Genomic DNA, 14,044 nt, shown 5'->3' on the forward strand with positions numbered 1-14,044 from the left:
ACTGAACAGCAAAGGCTTTAGCGGTAGGATAATTTCGGGGCCCTAATGTCTATGAAATTCTAACCTAACCTGAGGAGACAGATTAAAGAGGGATGAGGCAGAGACGGATCTGACCTCTAGCAAGACTAATCGTGATCTGGGTTAGCATTGTGTAGCATTGACAGCACCAACTTCCAGAGAACTGCACCTGCTTATATCTGTTCTCAACTTGTCTCAAAGGAGGAAGAAGTTGCAGAATAAATCAGGTAAGCAGGGATAGAGATTAACAGGAGAAAACCTGATGATGCAAATATGCAAACCCAAGGTGGGGCTCTAACCCAACATGGATGCATCAGACAAAGCCTTCCAAAGTAGAATTGCATTTTTTTAACATATTACCTAACTTCAGTGGTTTAACATCTTTCCCAAAACTGGATGAATGGCCTAAGACATTTGGACAATACCTGGGTGACCTCAATCTGGAGAAGGCATGGGAGCCTTTCCCTGCTGTTCAGCTCCTCCTGGACTGGGAGAAGCTGCTCCCCCAACCTTTACCAGACCAGGCTGAACCTGGTCCCAGGAAGGCGTTAGGGAGCATTTCCCCAAGTTCTCCATTCCTTCTGGTCCCCAATTAAGCAGTGGGGAAGTATACAGGTGCTTATTCTCCTGGGAGATAGTCTCCCAGGATCAAACTACACTTGGTTAGGGATGGGTTATTTTTCTCCTAGAACCCCCATTTTTGTTCTGTGAGAAACGGTGTGAATTCTTGTACACTTGTGGGTCTACCAGGAAAGCTGTGATTCTCCTGATAGCAATGTGTAATGCCTGTATGTAGCCTAAGTGTGTATTATGGAGGCTGCTACCACCTTGGATTTGCCACTGTATTTAAGGTGGGTAGGCAGTACTTCCCCAGTACTCTTTCCTGCCATGGCAGGGGGTCGGACTCCATGATCTGCTCAGGTCCCTTCTGACCCGACCAACTGTGAAACTATGAAGTGCCTCGGACTTCAGCTGTGCCATCTTTCCAATAAAACCCAAATGGTTAGTCAACTTGAAATGGCTTCTGTAGGCACAGGGCAACCTAGAAGTGGGTTTTAAGACCCAGCTAGTCTCAATTTCCTCCAGACAAACGTAAGAGGAAAGTTTTATAGTTGAGTGGTTTTCCACAGGTATTTATGACAACTAAGTCCTGAGTCAAGCACCTCTGGCATTCCACCATGCTGAGAACCACGCATGAGCAAAACCCAAGTAGGTGAGAAATGGCAGTGACGATGGAGGCTGGAGCACAGGGTACTGCCGTTGTAACAAATTGGCTGTCACAACTATCACTTTAGGCACCCCTCAGAGGCTGTTTCTAGAGCCTAAAGCCCATAAGCTCTAGGTCTAAGTTACAAGGTCCCTCCTAGGATTTTTCTTCTACTGTGGATTACAAAAGCTCATCTCGAGTAGCTGGAAGGGTTGAAGCCAGCGGTTCTTAAACTTTTTAGGCTCAAGGTCCCCCTCGGAAGATGGCAGCTCTTTGCTTTCACTCACTTTGAGTACGGAAAAGTGCTAGAGCAATTCTGCAGCTGCCAAGGACCCACTGGTCTTAGAAATGTCTCAACGCGATGGGCTCCTATTTGAATTCTGTGGGTTTAATCTTGTGAAGCACATGGAGGTGTTTGCACACCCAATAGTGCTAATATCATGTAGTGCCCCACGACACCCTGAGAAGGATCTTGTGGCACCCTGGGTGAGAATCACCGCTCTAAACCCAGACGTTTGTCCTCATGCAAGGCTGGAGTCATCTTTAGCAATCACAGGGTGGAGTTGAGCTCTTGTTGACTCAGCAGGTGAGAGCTGCTCGTTACATTACTGGGGTCATTTGACCCCATTACTTTTTCCTGCCACGATGATCTGCTCAGGTCCCTTCCACCCCTATAAACTATGAAACATTCAGGAAAGGGTGGAGACTGCATTCTGCAGTTAAGCTTGCCACAAGTGCAGGCTGCTTTTGGTGCTTGGGACACGGCCTCTTCTAAACTCCCACTCCATGATGGCTTACTGTCAGCAGTGTACACTCCTATGTAATTCTTCGAAGGCGGTGTTTTATCAACATTGGATTGAACTTCATGAATCTGGAGAGGTTGACTATTTCATTCCCAATGGGCAGTTGAGGGGCACGAAGAGGGGAAGCAGAATGAGTTAATGTTCTAAGACACATCGCATCCCCAAGACAAGCAAGTCATGTGTTGTCCTAGCCATAAGCACGGGATAACACGCATGTTTTCAGAATACTGGCCCTTTCACCATGACCAACACAGCAACATGCCACACAAACTCCGAAATGTTTATTAATATTGAACTTTAGAACAAGGGCTTGGAACACAAGGCAATGTGAAGTAGACCAATTTCTAAATTGATTTCTTTCTTCTACGCGTAAAAGAAAAATCAAGATTATACAAAAAGAACAGAAAGTGCAGAACACAATAAAACAGTTTCTCATGCAACAAATCTTTACCATAAATCAGAAAATAAGCTCAGTGTAGAAATAAAAAAACCAAACACATACATTATGCTGTCTACTCACTCAAACACATTCATCTGTGACGTTACTTTTCTGTATCCCTTTTTCCTCATAAAACTTGTTATGTGTTTAACACATGCTTATAAAACATCGCTAAACTCAGCAAGAGCTATTATAGTGCCCCAACTTAATAAGTTGATAAAAAAGTAGTTGTCATATATGGCCAGTTCACAATGGAACTAAATATTTCTTTTTTTCATTATGAGATGCCTATATGCAGCTTTCTATTAATATGAGGCATTTAAAGTAAGCTGGTCATTTGGCTACCAAAAGGTTGTAGTGACTATGTTACATCAGAAGGAGAGATTTGTTCAGAGTGAATTGCAGGCTTAACTAACTACAGTCCTGATGTAAACTAGTGCTGGTGGGTGCAGATTCAAAGCTACCGCTCCATGTAGCAGGGCTACATTCTTCAAGCTCCAGCTGGGAGATTTTAACAGTAAAAAGAGCCTGAGTTGATCAAATTGAATCCAGGTAATGGATTTCCTTGAATGTTTTTTGAGGAAAAAAAAACAACCCATAGCTCAGTGACAGTTTGCAATTGCTTTTTTTTTTTGGTGGACAAACAGTTGCACCAGCGCAAGCGTGTGCTTGCTGCTGCCAATTCCTTTGCTTCGGGGTTAACCAGGATGCCGTGTGATGCCCCAGGTTTTCAGGCTCCCGGGTGTCGCAGCAACTCCGTTCTTGCCAGCAGTTTGCAGATTGGAAAGGCAAGGTGAAAACAAGACGGGGTGGAGGGCTGTTTTGGTCTAGAAATCAATAAGGATAACACACACACAGTCTTACGGGGAATTGTCTTAATTTATATCGGAGGCAAAACTGAGCACCTTAGTGATCGACTGGTATTTTTTTTTCCCCTGGCTGATAGAAGCCATGTGTTAGTTAGTGACCCATTATGAAAAGACAATCCAGTCCTTTCATTGTGCTCTAGGATGGTCTCCTTAGCTGGCTGTACTGAAAATCCCATAACGTAAAATCTAGTTTAATACTGCAGCTAACAGAAGATGCCTCTGCATGATTTTTGGATGCAACATGAGAAATACAAGACTTTGGGGAGCTCCTCTTTCAAGGCAATGGACGTTTGAGTTTTGTGGTTGAAGGAAGAACAGCTCCGGGCCCATCTGTACACAGAAGTTACTATCGGGGAACAATACAATTTGGTGTCTCTCACAGTCAAATACCATTCCTGTGCAGCATTTGGTGTTTGTTGCATTTATTTGGCCTATTAACAGAAAACAAGTGATAAGACAGCTGCAAATAAGAACTGCTCATGCACAAGATACTTCAGATGCAAAAAGCTGCTACATATCCTCAGAGTATCATGCAAGGTTTTTTATTTAAATAAGCTAAATATTTATAGCTCAGCTTGTGCACTGGACTAAGATGGGGGGAAGCTGGAAGAACGCAAGTGAAACTCTTGCCCGGTAGACCACAAAGAGTTAACTGCACTCCCGGTAGAGCTAGACGTTGACCCGCTGGCGTCAAGCCACCAACCCCCTGCCCACGTGAAACTGCTATGAGGTAAGATGTGAAATGTTGAACAAATGCTTTTCACAGCCAAGTGAGTCTTGAGGAGAGAAATCGTCAGCTGTGCTGTGCTGTTCCACCCATTCCCCTCCTCTGGGCAGAGCCAGGCACAAATCTGGAGTATGACCATTTGACTTCCTCCTCCTATTTGGAAATTACTATTAATCCAGAGAGTTGCAAAGTTGTATTAAGGACCTGAACTAAAACCCACTGTAATGAATAAAACAAAAAAAGTCCTGCTGGCCACAAAGGCTTTTGGGGCAAGACATTGGTTTACCAAGACCTAACATTAGGAATAAGCTGGTACCATTTGGTCTCCAACTACAGGCCTGGCAGTATTGCTACCCCTGCCACAGTATTAAGTGATCTGGGACAGCAGCAATTCAAACTGAAGGAGACGAGATGGAGAATCCCTCCGCTCTAACATCCCTGCCCTTTGAAACAATACATGCCCCACAAGAAATGCACTCCAGGCAGCCTGCTTTAGCCATCAGGCCCAAGGAAGAGTTTCCACCCTGCAGGTTACTCAGGAGCAGCTGATTGAGGAAATTCGATTCCTCGCATCAGATCAGGAGGCTACAAGTCGTTTCGTTCTCAGCAAGTCCTCTTAGCTTGGAAACGTGCCATCTTGTCGAAACAGCACAAGCATGAGAGGATGCAAAGGCTGCAAGGAGTTTCAAAGAGTCCCAATTTCTACTGGATTCACTGTCATTTCCCTCTGACAACTTTGCAACTTTGGCGAAGAAAGACGCGCGTCTTTCCGTAGTGACGGTCAGAGCTGTCTGATCTGGCCTAGGATAAAATCAGATTATTAGTAAAAGCCTAGTGTCAGCAAGAGATCTCAAGGAATCACCTCCGACTCTACAGGGATGGGAACGTTCTGCAGAAAAAAGACGGCGTCCGTCTTTTGAAAACATCCTTAGCATACAGCACAGCTCAGCGCTGGTGGGACTCTGGTAAAAAAAAAAAATATCAATGGAGCAAATTCAATTTTAATTTCCAAAATGGGTACATGAACACACTACCCTGCTAACGGCACAGCCTAACAAGCTGGTAACTCGTACCAAGAAACGCTTTTTAATAGTACAAAAATCTGATCCTGACTTGGAGGCGTCTAAATGGCGTTCAGAAATGAAGACTTTTATCCGAGTCAAGTGCTGCAGTCTGGAGAAGCGGAGGAAGAATTAAACCCTCAAAGCCTAAGCCTGCTGCAGCGTGCATCTTAGATGGTGGAGTACACAGAATAAAAGAGACTCTGTGGTCAGATCAGCAAACCTAAGTGGTGTTCAGAGCGACTACAAGCAGCTCTCAGCATGTTCCTCCAGCCACACTGGTGGGTGCGAGTAGTGCAACCTGATGGAAATCATTTTTGCATTTGCAGATAAGGGGTCCGGGTTAGAGCAAGGAAGTGACTGTCTGACAGGGATACTCCTTCAAAAAAAGGAAAGTAAAAATCGAAGAAGGAAATTTTCAGAAGTGACACTGGCATGGGACGCCACCTTTCTTAAGTTGGCTAAAGTACAGAGTGAACTCCTTTGGTTACAAATCTGTGCTGCGCTGGAATAAAACTCCACCACTACAAAACAACGCACTCATTGATGTGCTACAGCAACTCGCTAAACCAACTCTTTAAAAGCCCAAAGTAAGAGAGTATTCCAACGTTCAATTCTTAAGAACAAGAGGTTTAGCCAGCACCAAATTCAACCTGCCCAGACCTATGGACTGGGATCCTGTGGATTTGCAATGGGAGTTCTCCCACCTTTCCAGAATAGCCCCCGTGAAGCAAGAGGAGGTGATGTTTGCTCTGGCAGTACAGCAAGAGGTAGCTAAACCCCCTCTTCCCCCAGCCTGTCTCATCAGCCAACTAGGCCAATGCCCAATATTTTGACTCAAGAGGGTGTTTGTTGCATGAAGTAATGCAGATTTAAAACTACATTCAAACCAATGAAACGCATCTGTCAAGGAGAAAAAGGGCAAGACTGGCATTAAGAATATGATGAATGTTTTCAAACTGCAATTTTAACACTAATGGAGACTGTAAAACTTGTTTATATGCCTAAGTTAAGAACTACTCAACTGCGTCCACTTAACACAAAGCAGAGCTTTAGAAAGAGCATTTAAAAAGAAATTAAAGCCTTTTTAAAATGTCTAATTAGGTTTATATTTTACAAGAAAGCCAGCTCCCATGGTGAAGCACAGCACTGCATTTGTTATATGCGAGTGCTACCAGGATGCATTAAAACTTAACTGAGATGATTCACTCCTACAGTTCAGTTAATATATTTGTCATAACTGATTTCAAGGTCCTAAAAAAGTTTCAGTAGTATTATTTTCTTGCCTGAAAGCAAAATTCACTAAAAGCATTCTAAAAAAAAACAGCTGTCACGAGAAAAGTAAGGAAAAAAATCAAAAACTGTGAAACACTTAAAATCCTGTGCAATTCTATGCTTCAGTGCTAAGATAGTCTACCAGCCTAAAGACAGCTTATCCGCTCCTGAGGGAGTTTGACGCGAGTACTGACTGAAGTCCTTCCGCTCAGAAACGAACCCAGATGCCATTAGTAACCTAGCAATGACGTTGGCAAGACTGCATGTTAGCTTCAGATATACCAAAACATACATATTCTCTTAAATACATTGACAATTCAAGTAATTTACTAAAAAAACTGCTTTTCATTCTGAAATATATATCTATATGCATCTATAATTTCTGAAGGTATATATTGCAGCATGATTCACACATGCATTTTAAAAGGACTGTCATAAGGAGTCTGAGGCAGCAGAAATATTACAACAAGCAGCTTGATTTGTCATTTTAAACATGTGAAATAGCTTCAGCCTCTTCTACTCCACATGGAAGTAGAGTCACAAATATTTCTCATAAGGACTGGAAGTTTCTTGCCTGTATTTCTAAAAGAGCTTTAAAAAGGCAGGTGCACCTCTGAGTTATGTCTAACCCAAGTATCTGGGCACTGCTAACTATTCAAATAGTCATTTCAAATTAAACTAGTAGCACTCTTCACAGAAAATCTCTTTGCACTGCAGCTGTGTCCTAAATCCAGAAGGAAGGGAATAAAAAGAGGTCATGCTTCAGGATTAACATTCGGAGGCTCTAAGGGGCTAAGGGACAACAACCCCCATCTACAGGCAGAACAGCAGTAAATGCCAGTGGGCTGGTTAAGGCCCAAAGCTGTCTCTCAGATTTCCACATCACCAGACTATGCCCAGTTATTATAGGCAGGTCTCTGGTTCAACTCGTTGCACTGATGCTGTGCCTTCAACTCTGCCACTGTCATTCCCAGCCAGGATGCTAAAGGATCATAAAAAGTGCAAATAAATTAACAACTTCTTTGCCCACTAATGGGACTCCAAATACCCATCCATGAAGCTGACCTGAACAGATTCCCCTCTCCACAGCAGCTCCATCAAAAAGGAGATGATCAGCTTTAAAACGCCAAGAGAGAAACCCAACCCCAGGGAGTCCACCAGCACGCAAAAGCTCCCTGCTGAAAACTGTTCCGGTGTGTTCCCACGATGCTTAAATTCAGCACTCCCTGCGAGTGCCAACCACCTTTTCAGCTGTTTCAACCATGCACCAACCTCCATCAGTTCCTTGCAAACAGCAGATTTGGGAATAGACCTGTCAAATAAAGATTTCACAGCAGCTCTTGGAAACTGCAGTAGTTACAAAGAAAAAAAACACTAAGTAATTATTGCACCAACAAAAATACAATGAAATCCAAAGTAAAATTAAAACACAGTAGACTGATATTGCGTTTGAGGAGGGAACCTCCCCACCAATCAAGATGCCTATGCATTCGCTTACGACACTAGCAAGATCTGAAATGTTAGGCAAAAAACTGCAAAGAATACGGCCAGAGTAATGTTTGTTTTGTCTTTTTCCCATTACAGTCTAAAAATTGCTAAAACTGCTAAGTGTATACACTGTGAACCTGTCATAACAATTTTAAAAACCATGCACAAACGATGCACCTGCAACTTTGTAGAAGTTAGCTGAAATTTAAAGTATGTGTTCTGAATTAAAAAAAAGTAGTGTTCAGAAATGACATTTTCTAGGTTGTTGAGAAAGCGATTAGCACTATTGCTACCTGTTTAAACCTATTTCAGGACTATGGAATTTCGTCTACATTTTTCCATGAAATAGCCTTTTTTTTGCTGCCGTTTCAAGCAACACTCGTTGAAGGTTCGTATCTCTCTTCCCTTAACAACGTCCTCCCTCAAGCGCTCGAACCACTTGGAATGTGCATGGATGAGAGGTGGCCCCTTTACACAACAGACTCGCTTTGCACTTCCGTTGAAGCCGTCCCTTTCCGCGTGAGCTTTATAACTGTTGGTTTCTCCGCGTTCACGCCGTTTTTGTCAGTCGTCTCTGGAGGGCCCAGTCCCTTCTGCTCTTCTTTGGGATCCTCAGTGACGTCTGGGTAAATCACCAAGAAGGTAGCGGTCAAAAAGCCTAGGAAGGACCCCACGGATGCCACCATCGGAATAACCCGGACTGTGCCAACAGCATCCACCACTCCACCAAGTGCCGAGGCCACAAGGATTTGGGAGATATAAACCTGACATGACAGAATGGCACAGTCTATGCCAAATCCTCGCTTTGAGTTTCCAGGGCTGTGGTGAATATACTGAAAAAGGGAAGGAAGGAAGACCCATTAGGAAAGAAAAAAGGTGACAGCAAAATACTTAGAGCAATGAATAATCCTCCCAGGATTTCTTAACCCTGTCTTGTCTGCACAGGAGGTGAACGAACAGGGAACCCAAGTGCAAGGACCAAAAGACTGCAAACTTTGGTGCCTCATGCTGAATAACTAAAGTCAGTCACTTTTGCTTGAAGGTCACGTGGCAATGGGATCAACACTACCCAGGCAGTGCCGAGTAAGAAGTGGGAATGCTTCCATCGGCAGCCACCGTTCCTACTCGCTTCTCACCGGACAGACATTTAGTCACTCTAGTTTACTGGGGTATGGCCAGCTTCAATATGGCACTTACTTCAGGTCTCACCAATGTAGCTTTTTTCCTTTTTTGGAAAAGCAAAAATGAATGGCCACAGGAATATTAGCAGGATTTTAAACAAAACTTCTACACAAACAGATGTATGAAAACCAGTTGTTCCCTTCAGGCTCTCAAACCCATGCACGACAATACTAAGACGAGAGTAGCACTGTCCTGGCTGACTTCCAGCAGAACCTTTTTAAGCTTTCCAATACCCTGTACCTGCGGTTGTAGCTCCAAACCCTTACTAGAGCACCTAACACATTTCACAAAATGGGAAACCTCGGCAGGCAGGTGCACTGAACAAAAGGGTTTGCCAACACTGAAGTAATGAATGTGCGTATCGTACAAGGTTTTATCCACTGCCACTGTATCCTGTGACCACTATTTCATAAGAGGGATTCACTCTGCCTAAGTGAAGTGGTGCATTTAAAGAAGCTAAATACATGTGGAATACAAACTAGTCCTGAACTCAACAACGTTTTCTCCAGTTCTGTCCAGATTAAGTACCAGTCTTGGCGGTCAAAGGCTACACTGCTCTGTACAAGTCCTGTAACACTGATACCCCAAATGAATGGATTTAAAGCTAAGCGACAGAAGCAAAATCTGCAGAGCAGTGAGAACGCTCTGTTGTGAAGAAATAAATTTCACCTACCTCTCTGATATCATGGTATTGTCCTAAAAGCGCGTAGGGGCAGTACGATATACTCATAGACACGATGCCCATGGTGCTGATCATGATCATAGAGACGTACACGTTGGGGAACATCGCCATTACTGCAGTACCAATAGAAAAGCCCAGTGTGCCCAGAATGTAGATCACCCTTATACTAAGGTCGTAGTTGTCCAGATATTTTTGCAATAAGGCTGCAGAGAAGAACAAGTTATTAGCCTATACAGGGAAACTGTACAACACTGACAGTCTTTCCTCAATCACAGTCTCAGTCCAGTCATGAAAATGTAGTGCATGCAACATCTGCATGCTCTTGTAGCAGCAAAACCCTTGCAACTCTAGCCCCATTTCATTCAACATTAAATTTACAGTTGTTTAAATCACTGAGATCACTACAGGATTGTGTAGATGTCACAGACGTGTGCGTGCCTCCCCATCTTTCAAAGAGGTTGAAATTTCCCTGTCTTCAGCTAGACACTGCATTGTAAAACACTTGGCCAATATAAAGGGACTTGTGAAAGGTATTTTTCCCCCCCCACAAGATCTCAGACAGGAAGAGAATTCCTGATCCAAAACCCCTCTTCACAGACCATTAAAAGGAAGGGAAGAAACTGTACTGCAGAAACCATGTGCAGTAACGCACAGTTGACTGAAGCACAGCGGTTCAGCATGTATTCCTTGAGCACAGATCCGACTCTGTTCTCATAAGAAATCCTCTGCTAAATTAAACCAGTTAGATACGGTTTCATTGTGGACAACACGTGTCCTTTTGCATTTTAGGATGGGAGGCCTGGCTGGATTTATATATTTGACATGCCTCGATAAAGAGGCAGGTCTCCAGGATTTTTATCCACCTGCCATTCACGTCTGTAAATACGCCCACAGATGTGACACAAAAGCAGAATTGCAGCATGTACAAAAAATTGCAGCATGTACAAAATGCTGTATTACTGCACATACTCCGAGTCTGAATGGTAGCTCTAAGGCTTACAAGTGGTTTCTCTGCTATTAGAGAAACCTAGTCCTTGAAGCTTCCCATCTCCTAAGTGCACATTCATCATTTTGCATTGCAAAATGCTGCCATTTAAAAAGATACCCTCGTTATGAGCTTTAATTTTTAGCAGGCAGTCTCAGTTTAATGGCCCTTAGCCATCAGAAAGTGTCCTCAGTGCAATTCTGTATTTCACTCTACACAGGATCTTTTTACACTGTCACTTCTACTCTTAAGGAATGTCTCCACACCGATTCAGCCTCACTTAAGATGTCTGTTATAAACATTTGAAATGCATGTAAATCTTGAGATTGGAGGAAATTTTTAACTGGAAGGCGAACACTAGTCTACACTAGTATTTAAGCTACCGTCTCTGGAACTGGCTGGATTTGCCTGTTGACAGACTTACCTGAACAAACAGCAGCAGTAGCAGCATAAATGACCAATCCCCAGCAGCCCATCTGAACTCCAGCATTATAGGCATGAAGCTCAGTAGAATTAGAAGGGCCCTGCAAGAGAGAGATTTATTAGGGAATCACAAAACAGATGCAAAGCAGAAACCAGTCTGCCTTAGGCAACACACACTAATTGCTCACCTTGGGATCACCTTTAAAAATGACCTGTCCCATGAAATCTGTATAAAACACAGCTTCAGCAATGATTGAAAACCAGGTTAAGAGGTGACAGAGGCAAAGTCTCAGTAGCTCTTTTGGCATCTTTAGCATGGACAACCACAGAAGTCTGACAGTGGTTTCAGTTTCCCCTTCCTCGCTCTCTGTGTCTCCACTAGAATTAGTTGCACCACTCTGATTCCTGTGCCGGTATCTCTGCCGTTGCCTCTTTTGCATGTCATAGATATCATTCATGCTGCGGGAGGACTTTATCAAGACAATGGCATTGGCCCGTCGGAAACGATAGCGGCGAGAACCTATTTTGCCATAGTACGAGAAGGTGTAAGAAGGCTGACGGTAGAACATGTGTCTCCGTCTGCGCATGGAGTTGGAAGTACTCGATGGCTTCATGCCAATTCTAGCATGTCCATTCAGGAGCTCTTTTGGTAGGGAGCCATTTGCATTTGGGACTTTGCCTACATTCAAGTGATTATCAAGCAACATCTCCTCCTCTTTTTCATTTTCCCTGAGGAAAGCAGACAAACGGTTGAATTTGGACTTCATAAGTTCCTGGCTGGTGGTGTGGGGTGTGTTTGGGTAGGAGGCATCCTGAAAAATGGAAGGCTCAATGTCTTGTAGAAAAAGCAGCTCTGGTTCGATTTCTATAGTAGCATCAGGCATGTGCAGGATAGAGTCGCTCTTGCTCCTTACGATATTCACCTCGAGGAAATCAAGGTCGAGGTCTGCCTCTGAATGACCATTGTCAGGGAACAGAGAAGCTCCATATGGATCTTCCTCACTAATTGCATTCAAATGACTGAGGGGTGGGAGACTGCCACTGTACTTGACACTAGACAGCGTGTCTCCTTCTTCATCAGTTCTATCCTGTTGAGGGTTATACTGCTCTTCTTCAATGCTAAAAAGATGAAGAGCTACGGAGACAGAGAAAATAATGGCTGCAAAGAAGAAAAGTACTTGTTCTTGAGATTTGAAGAGATTGCCCAAAAAGGTCTGTGTCCAGTCAAGCCCTCCCAGCATATAGCCGATTGCTCCTCCAAGACCTGAGGAAGAGAGGGCGGGGAGAAAGAAAAAGGTGTAAAATGTTATCAAATGGAAACAGGGATTGACTTAGTCTGACATCAAACCACAGCCTCCCTTCAAGCACCACGTGAAGCCTGTGATGGAGATGTAGAAATATGAGGAATTTAAGTAGACAAGGTTCCACTTATTTTGAAGGCTATATGACCCTTTGATTTCAGGCTGACCATTTAGCAAGTGGTCCGTGTTTGAATCTAAAGTCTGGAAATCCAATGCCAGGCTGGAGGCTGTTCTTAGCCAGGTTTGGGCAAGAGGTTAAAGAAATGAAAACTAATGCCCCTTCTACTAGGCAAATCTTTTCAAAATTGATTTAAAATCCCTTTTTAGATGACAAATTTGGATGAGCCCATGCCACCTGCTGGGTTTGTAGATTCATAGATGTGCGGGTCAGAAGGGACCTCAGTGGGTCACTGAGTCTGACCCCCTGCCCTGGGCAGGAAAGAGCGCTGGGGTCAGACGACCCCAGCCAGGTGCTCATCCAGTCTCCTTTCAAAGACCCCCAGGGTAGGGGAGAGCCCCACCTCCCTTGGAAACCCATTCCAGGTTCTGGCAACCCCGACTGTGAAGTTCTTTCTAATGTGCAACCTAAATTTGCTCTCCGTCACTGCGGCCATTGTTCCTAGTTACTCCAGGGGATGCCCTAGTAAATAGAGCATATCCTAAATTCCCTGCTGCCTTCCCCTGATGAATTTATAGGCAGCCACAAGATCCCCTCTCAGCCTTCTCTTACAGAGGCTGAAGAGACCCAGGTCCCTCAGTCTCTCCTTGTAGGGCTCTGCCTGCAGGCCCCCAATCATATGAGTGGCCTCCTCTGAACCCTCTCAAGGTTAGCCACATCCCTCTTGAAGTGCAGCACCCAGAACTGGACACAATACTCCAACTGTGGTCTGACCAGTGCCACAGAGGGGAAGCATCACCTCCCTGGACTTGTTGTCATGCACCTGCTAACGCATGATAAACTGCGGTTAGTCTTGCTGACTGCTTTGTCGCAATGACAGCTCATGTTCATCTTGGAGTCAACAATGACTCCAAGATCCCTTTCTGCTCCTGTGGTCATCCCCCAGCCTGGAAGTGTGTTGGTGGGTCTTGTTGCCCAGGGGCAGCACTTTGCACTTGTCTTTGTTGAACTGCATCCTATTTCGTTTTTCCAACTTGCCCAGATCTGCCTGGATCCATTCCCTACCCTCTGGTGGGTTAGTTTTGCCCCATCATTTGGTATCATCTGCAAACTTTGACAGGGCGCTCTCTATGCCCTCGTCCAAGTCACTGATGAAGACATCAGTGTCCAGGTCTCTTGGTATCATGCCTCCGGCTGTGAAGCCACGCTCGGCCCCATGGGTCTGCTCACCATGGTTCTTGGGGGCATGGCCACAGGAGAGTGTGAGAGTGTCTCAGCCCCACTCACTGCCTATGGGGAAGGGGCAGGAGGCCATCCAGCTTCCTGCACCACTGTGTCTGCTTGTGCTATGGGAGCCAGGACTCCACACCCTGTGAAGAGGGACAGACCGGCAGAGTTGAACCCGTGCTCTTCCCTCGCCATGGGAAAATGGAGTGCGGTAGCTCGGTCAGCCAAAAGAAGCGGGG

The 14,044-nt window shown here is 44.5% G+C and overlaps 1 protein-coding gene across 2 annotated transcripts in view; it reads right to left on the reverse strand.

Moving 5' to 3' along the window:
* Positions 1-2,287: 2,287 nt before the first annotated feature.
* The window catches only part of SLC45A4 (solute carrier family 45 member 4), an 88,414-nt gene continuing 76,657 nt past the window's right edge, over positions 2,288-14,044 (reverse strand). For both annotated transcript variants that reach the window (XM_090040726.1, XM_090040725.1), the window contains 4 exons: positions 11,348-12,423; positions 11,161-11,260; positions 9,743-9,954; positions 2,288-8,720 (listed from right to left, as the gene is read on the reverse strand). In XM_090040726.1, the coding sequence (XP_089896852.1) occupies positions 8,358-8,720; positions 9,743-9,954; positions 11,161-11,260; positions 11,348-12,423 (1,751 nt within the window). In that variant the 3' untranslated portion in view covers positions 2,288-8,357. The remainder of the gene's footprint in view (positions 8,721-9,742; positions 9,955-11,160; positions 11,261-11,347; positions 12,424-14,044) is intronic.

The sequence above is a fragment of the Crocodylus siamensis genome, chromosome 3, assembly GCF_052110815.1.
Source record: "Crocodylus siamensis isolate JL-2025a chromosome 3, ASM5211081v1, whole genome shotgun sequence".
In the NCBI taxonomy this organism is placed as follows: domain Eukaryota; kingdom Metazoa; phylum Chordata; order Crocodylia; family Crocodylidae; genus Crocodylus; species Crocodylus siamensis.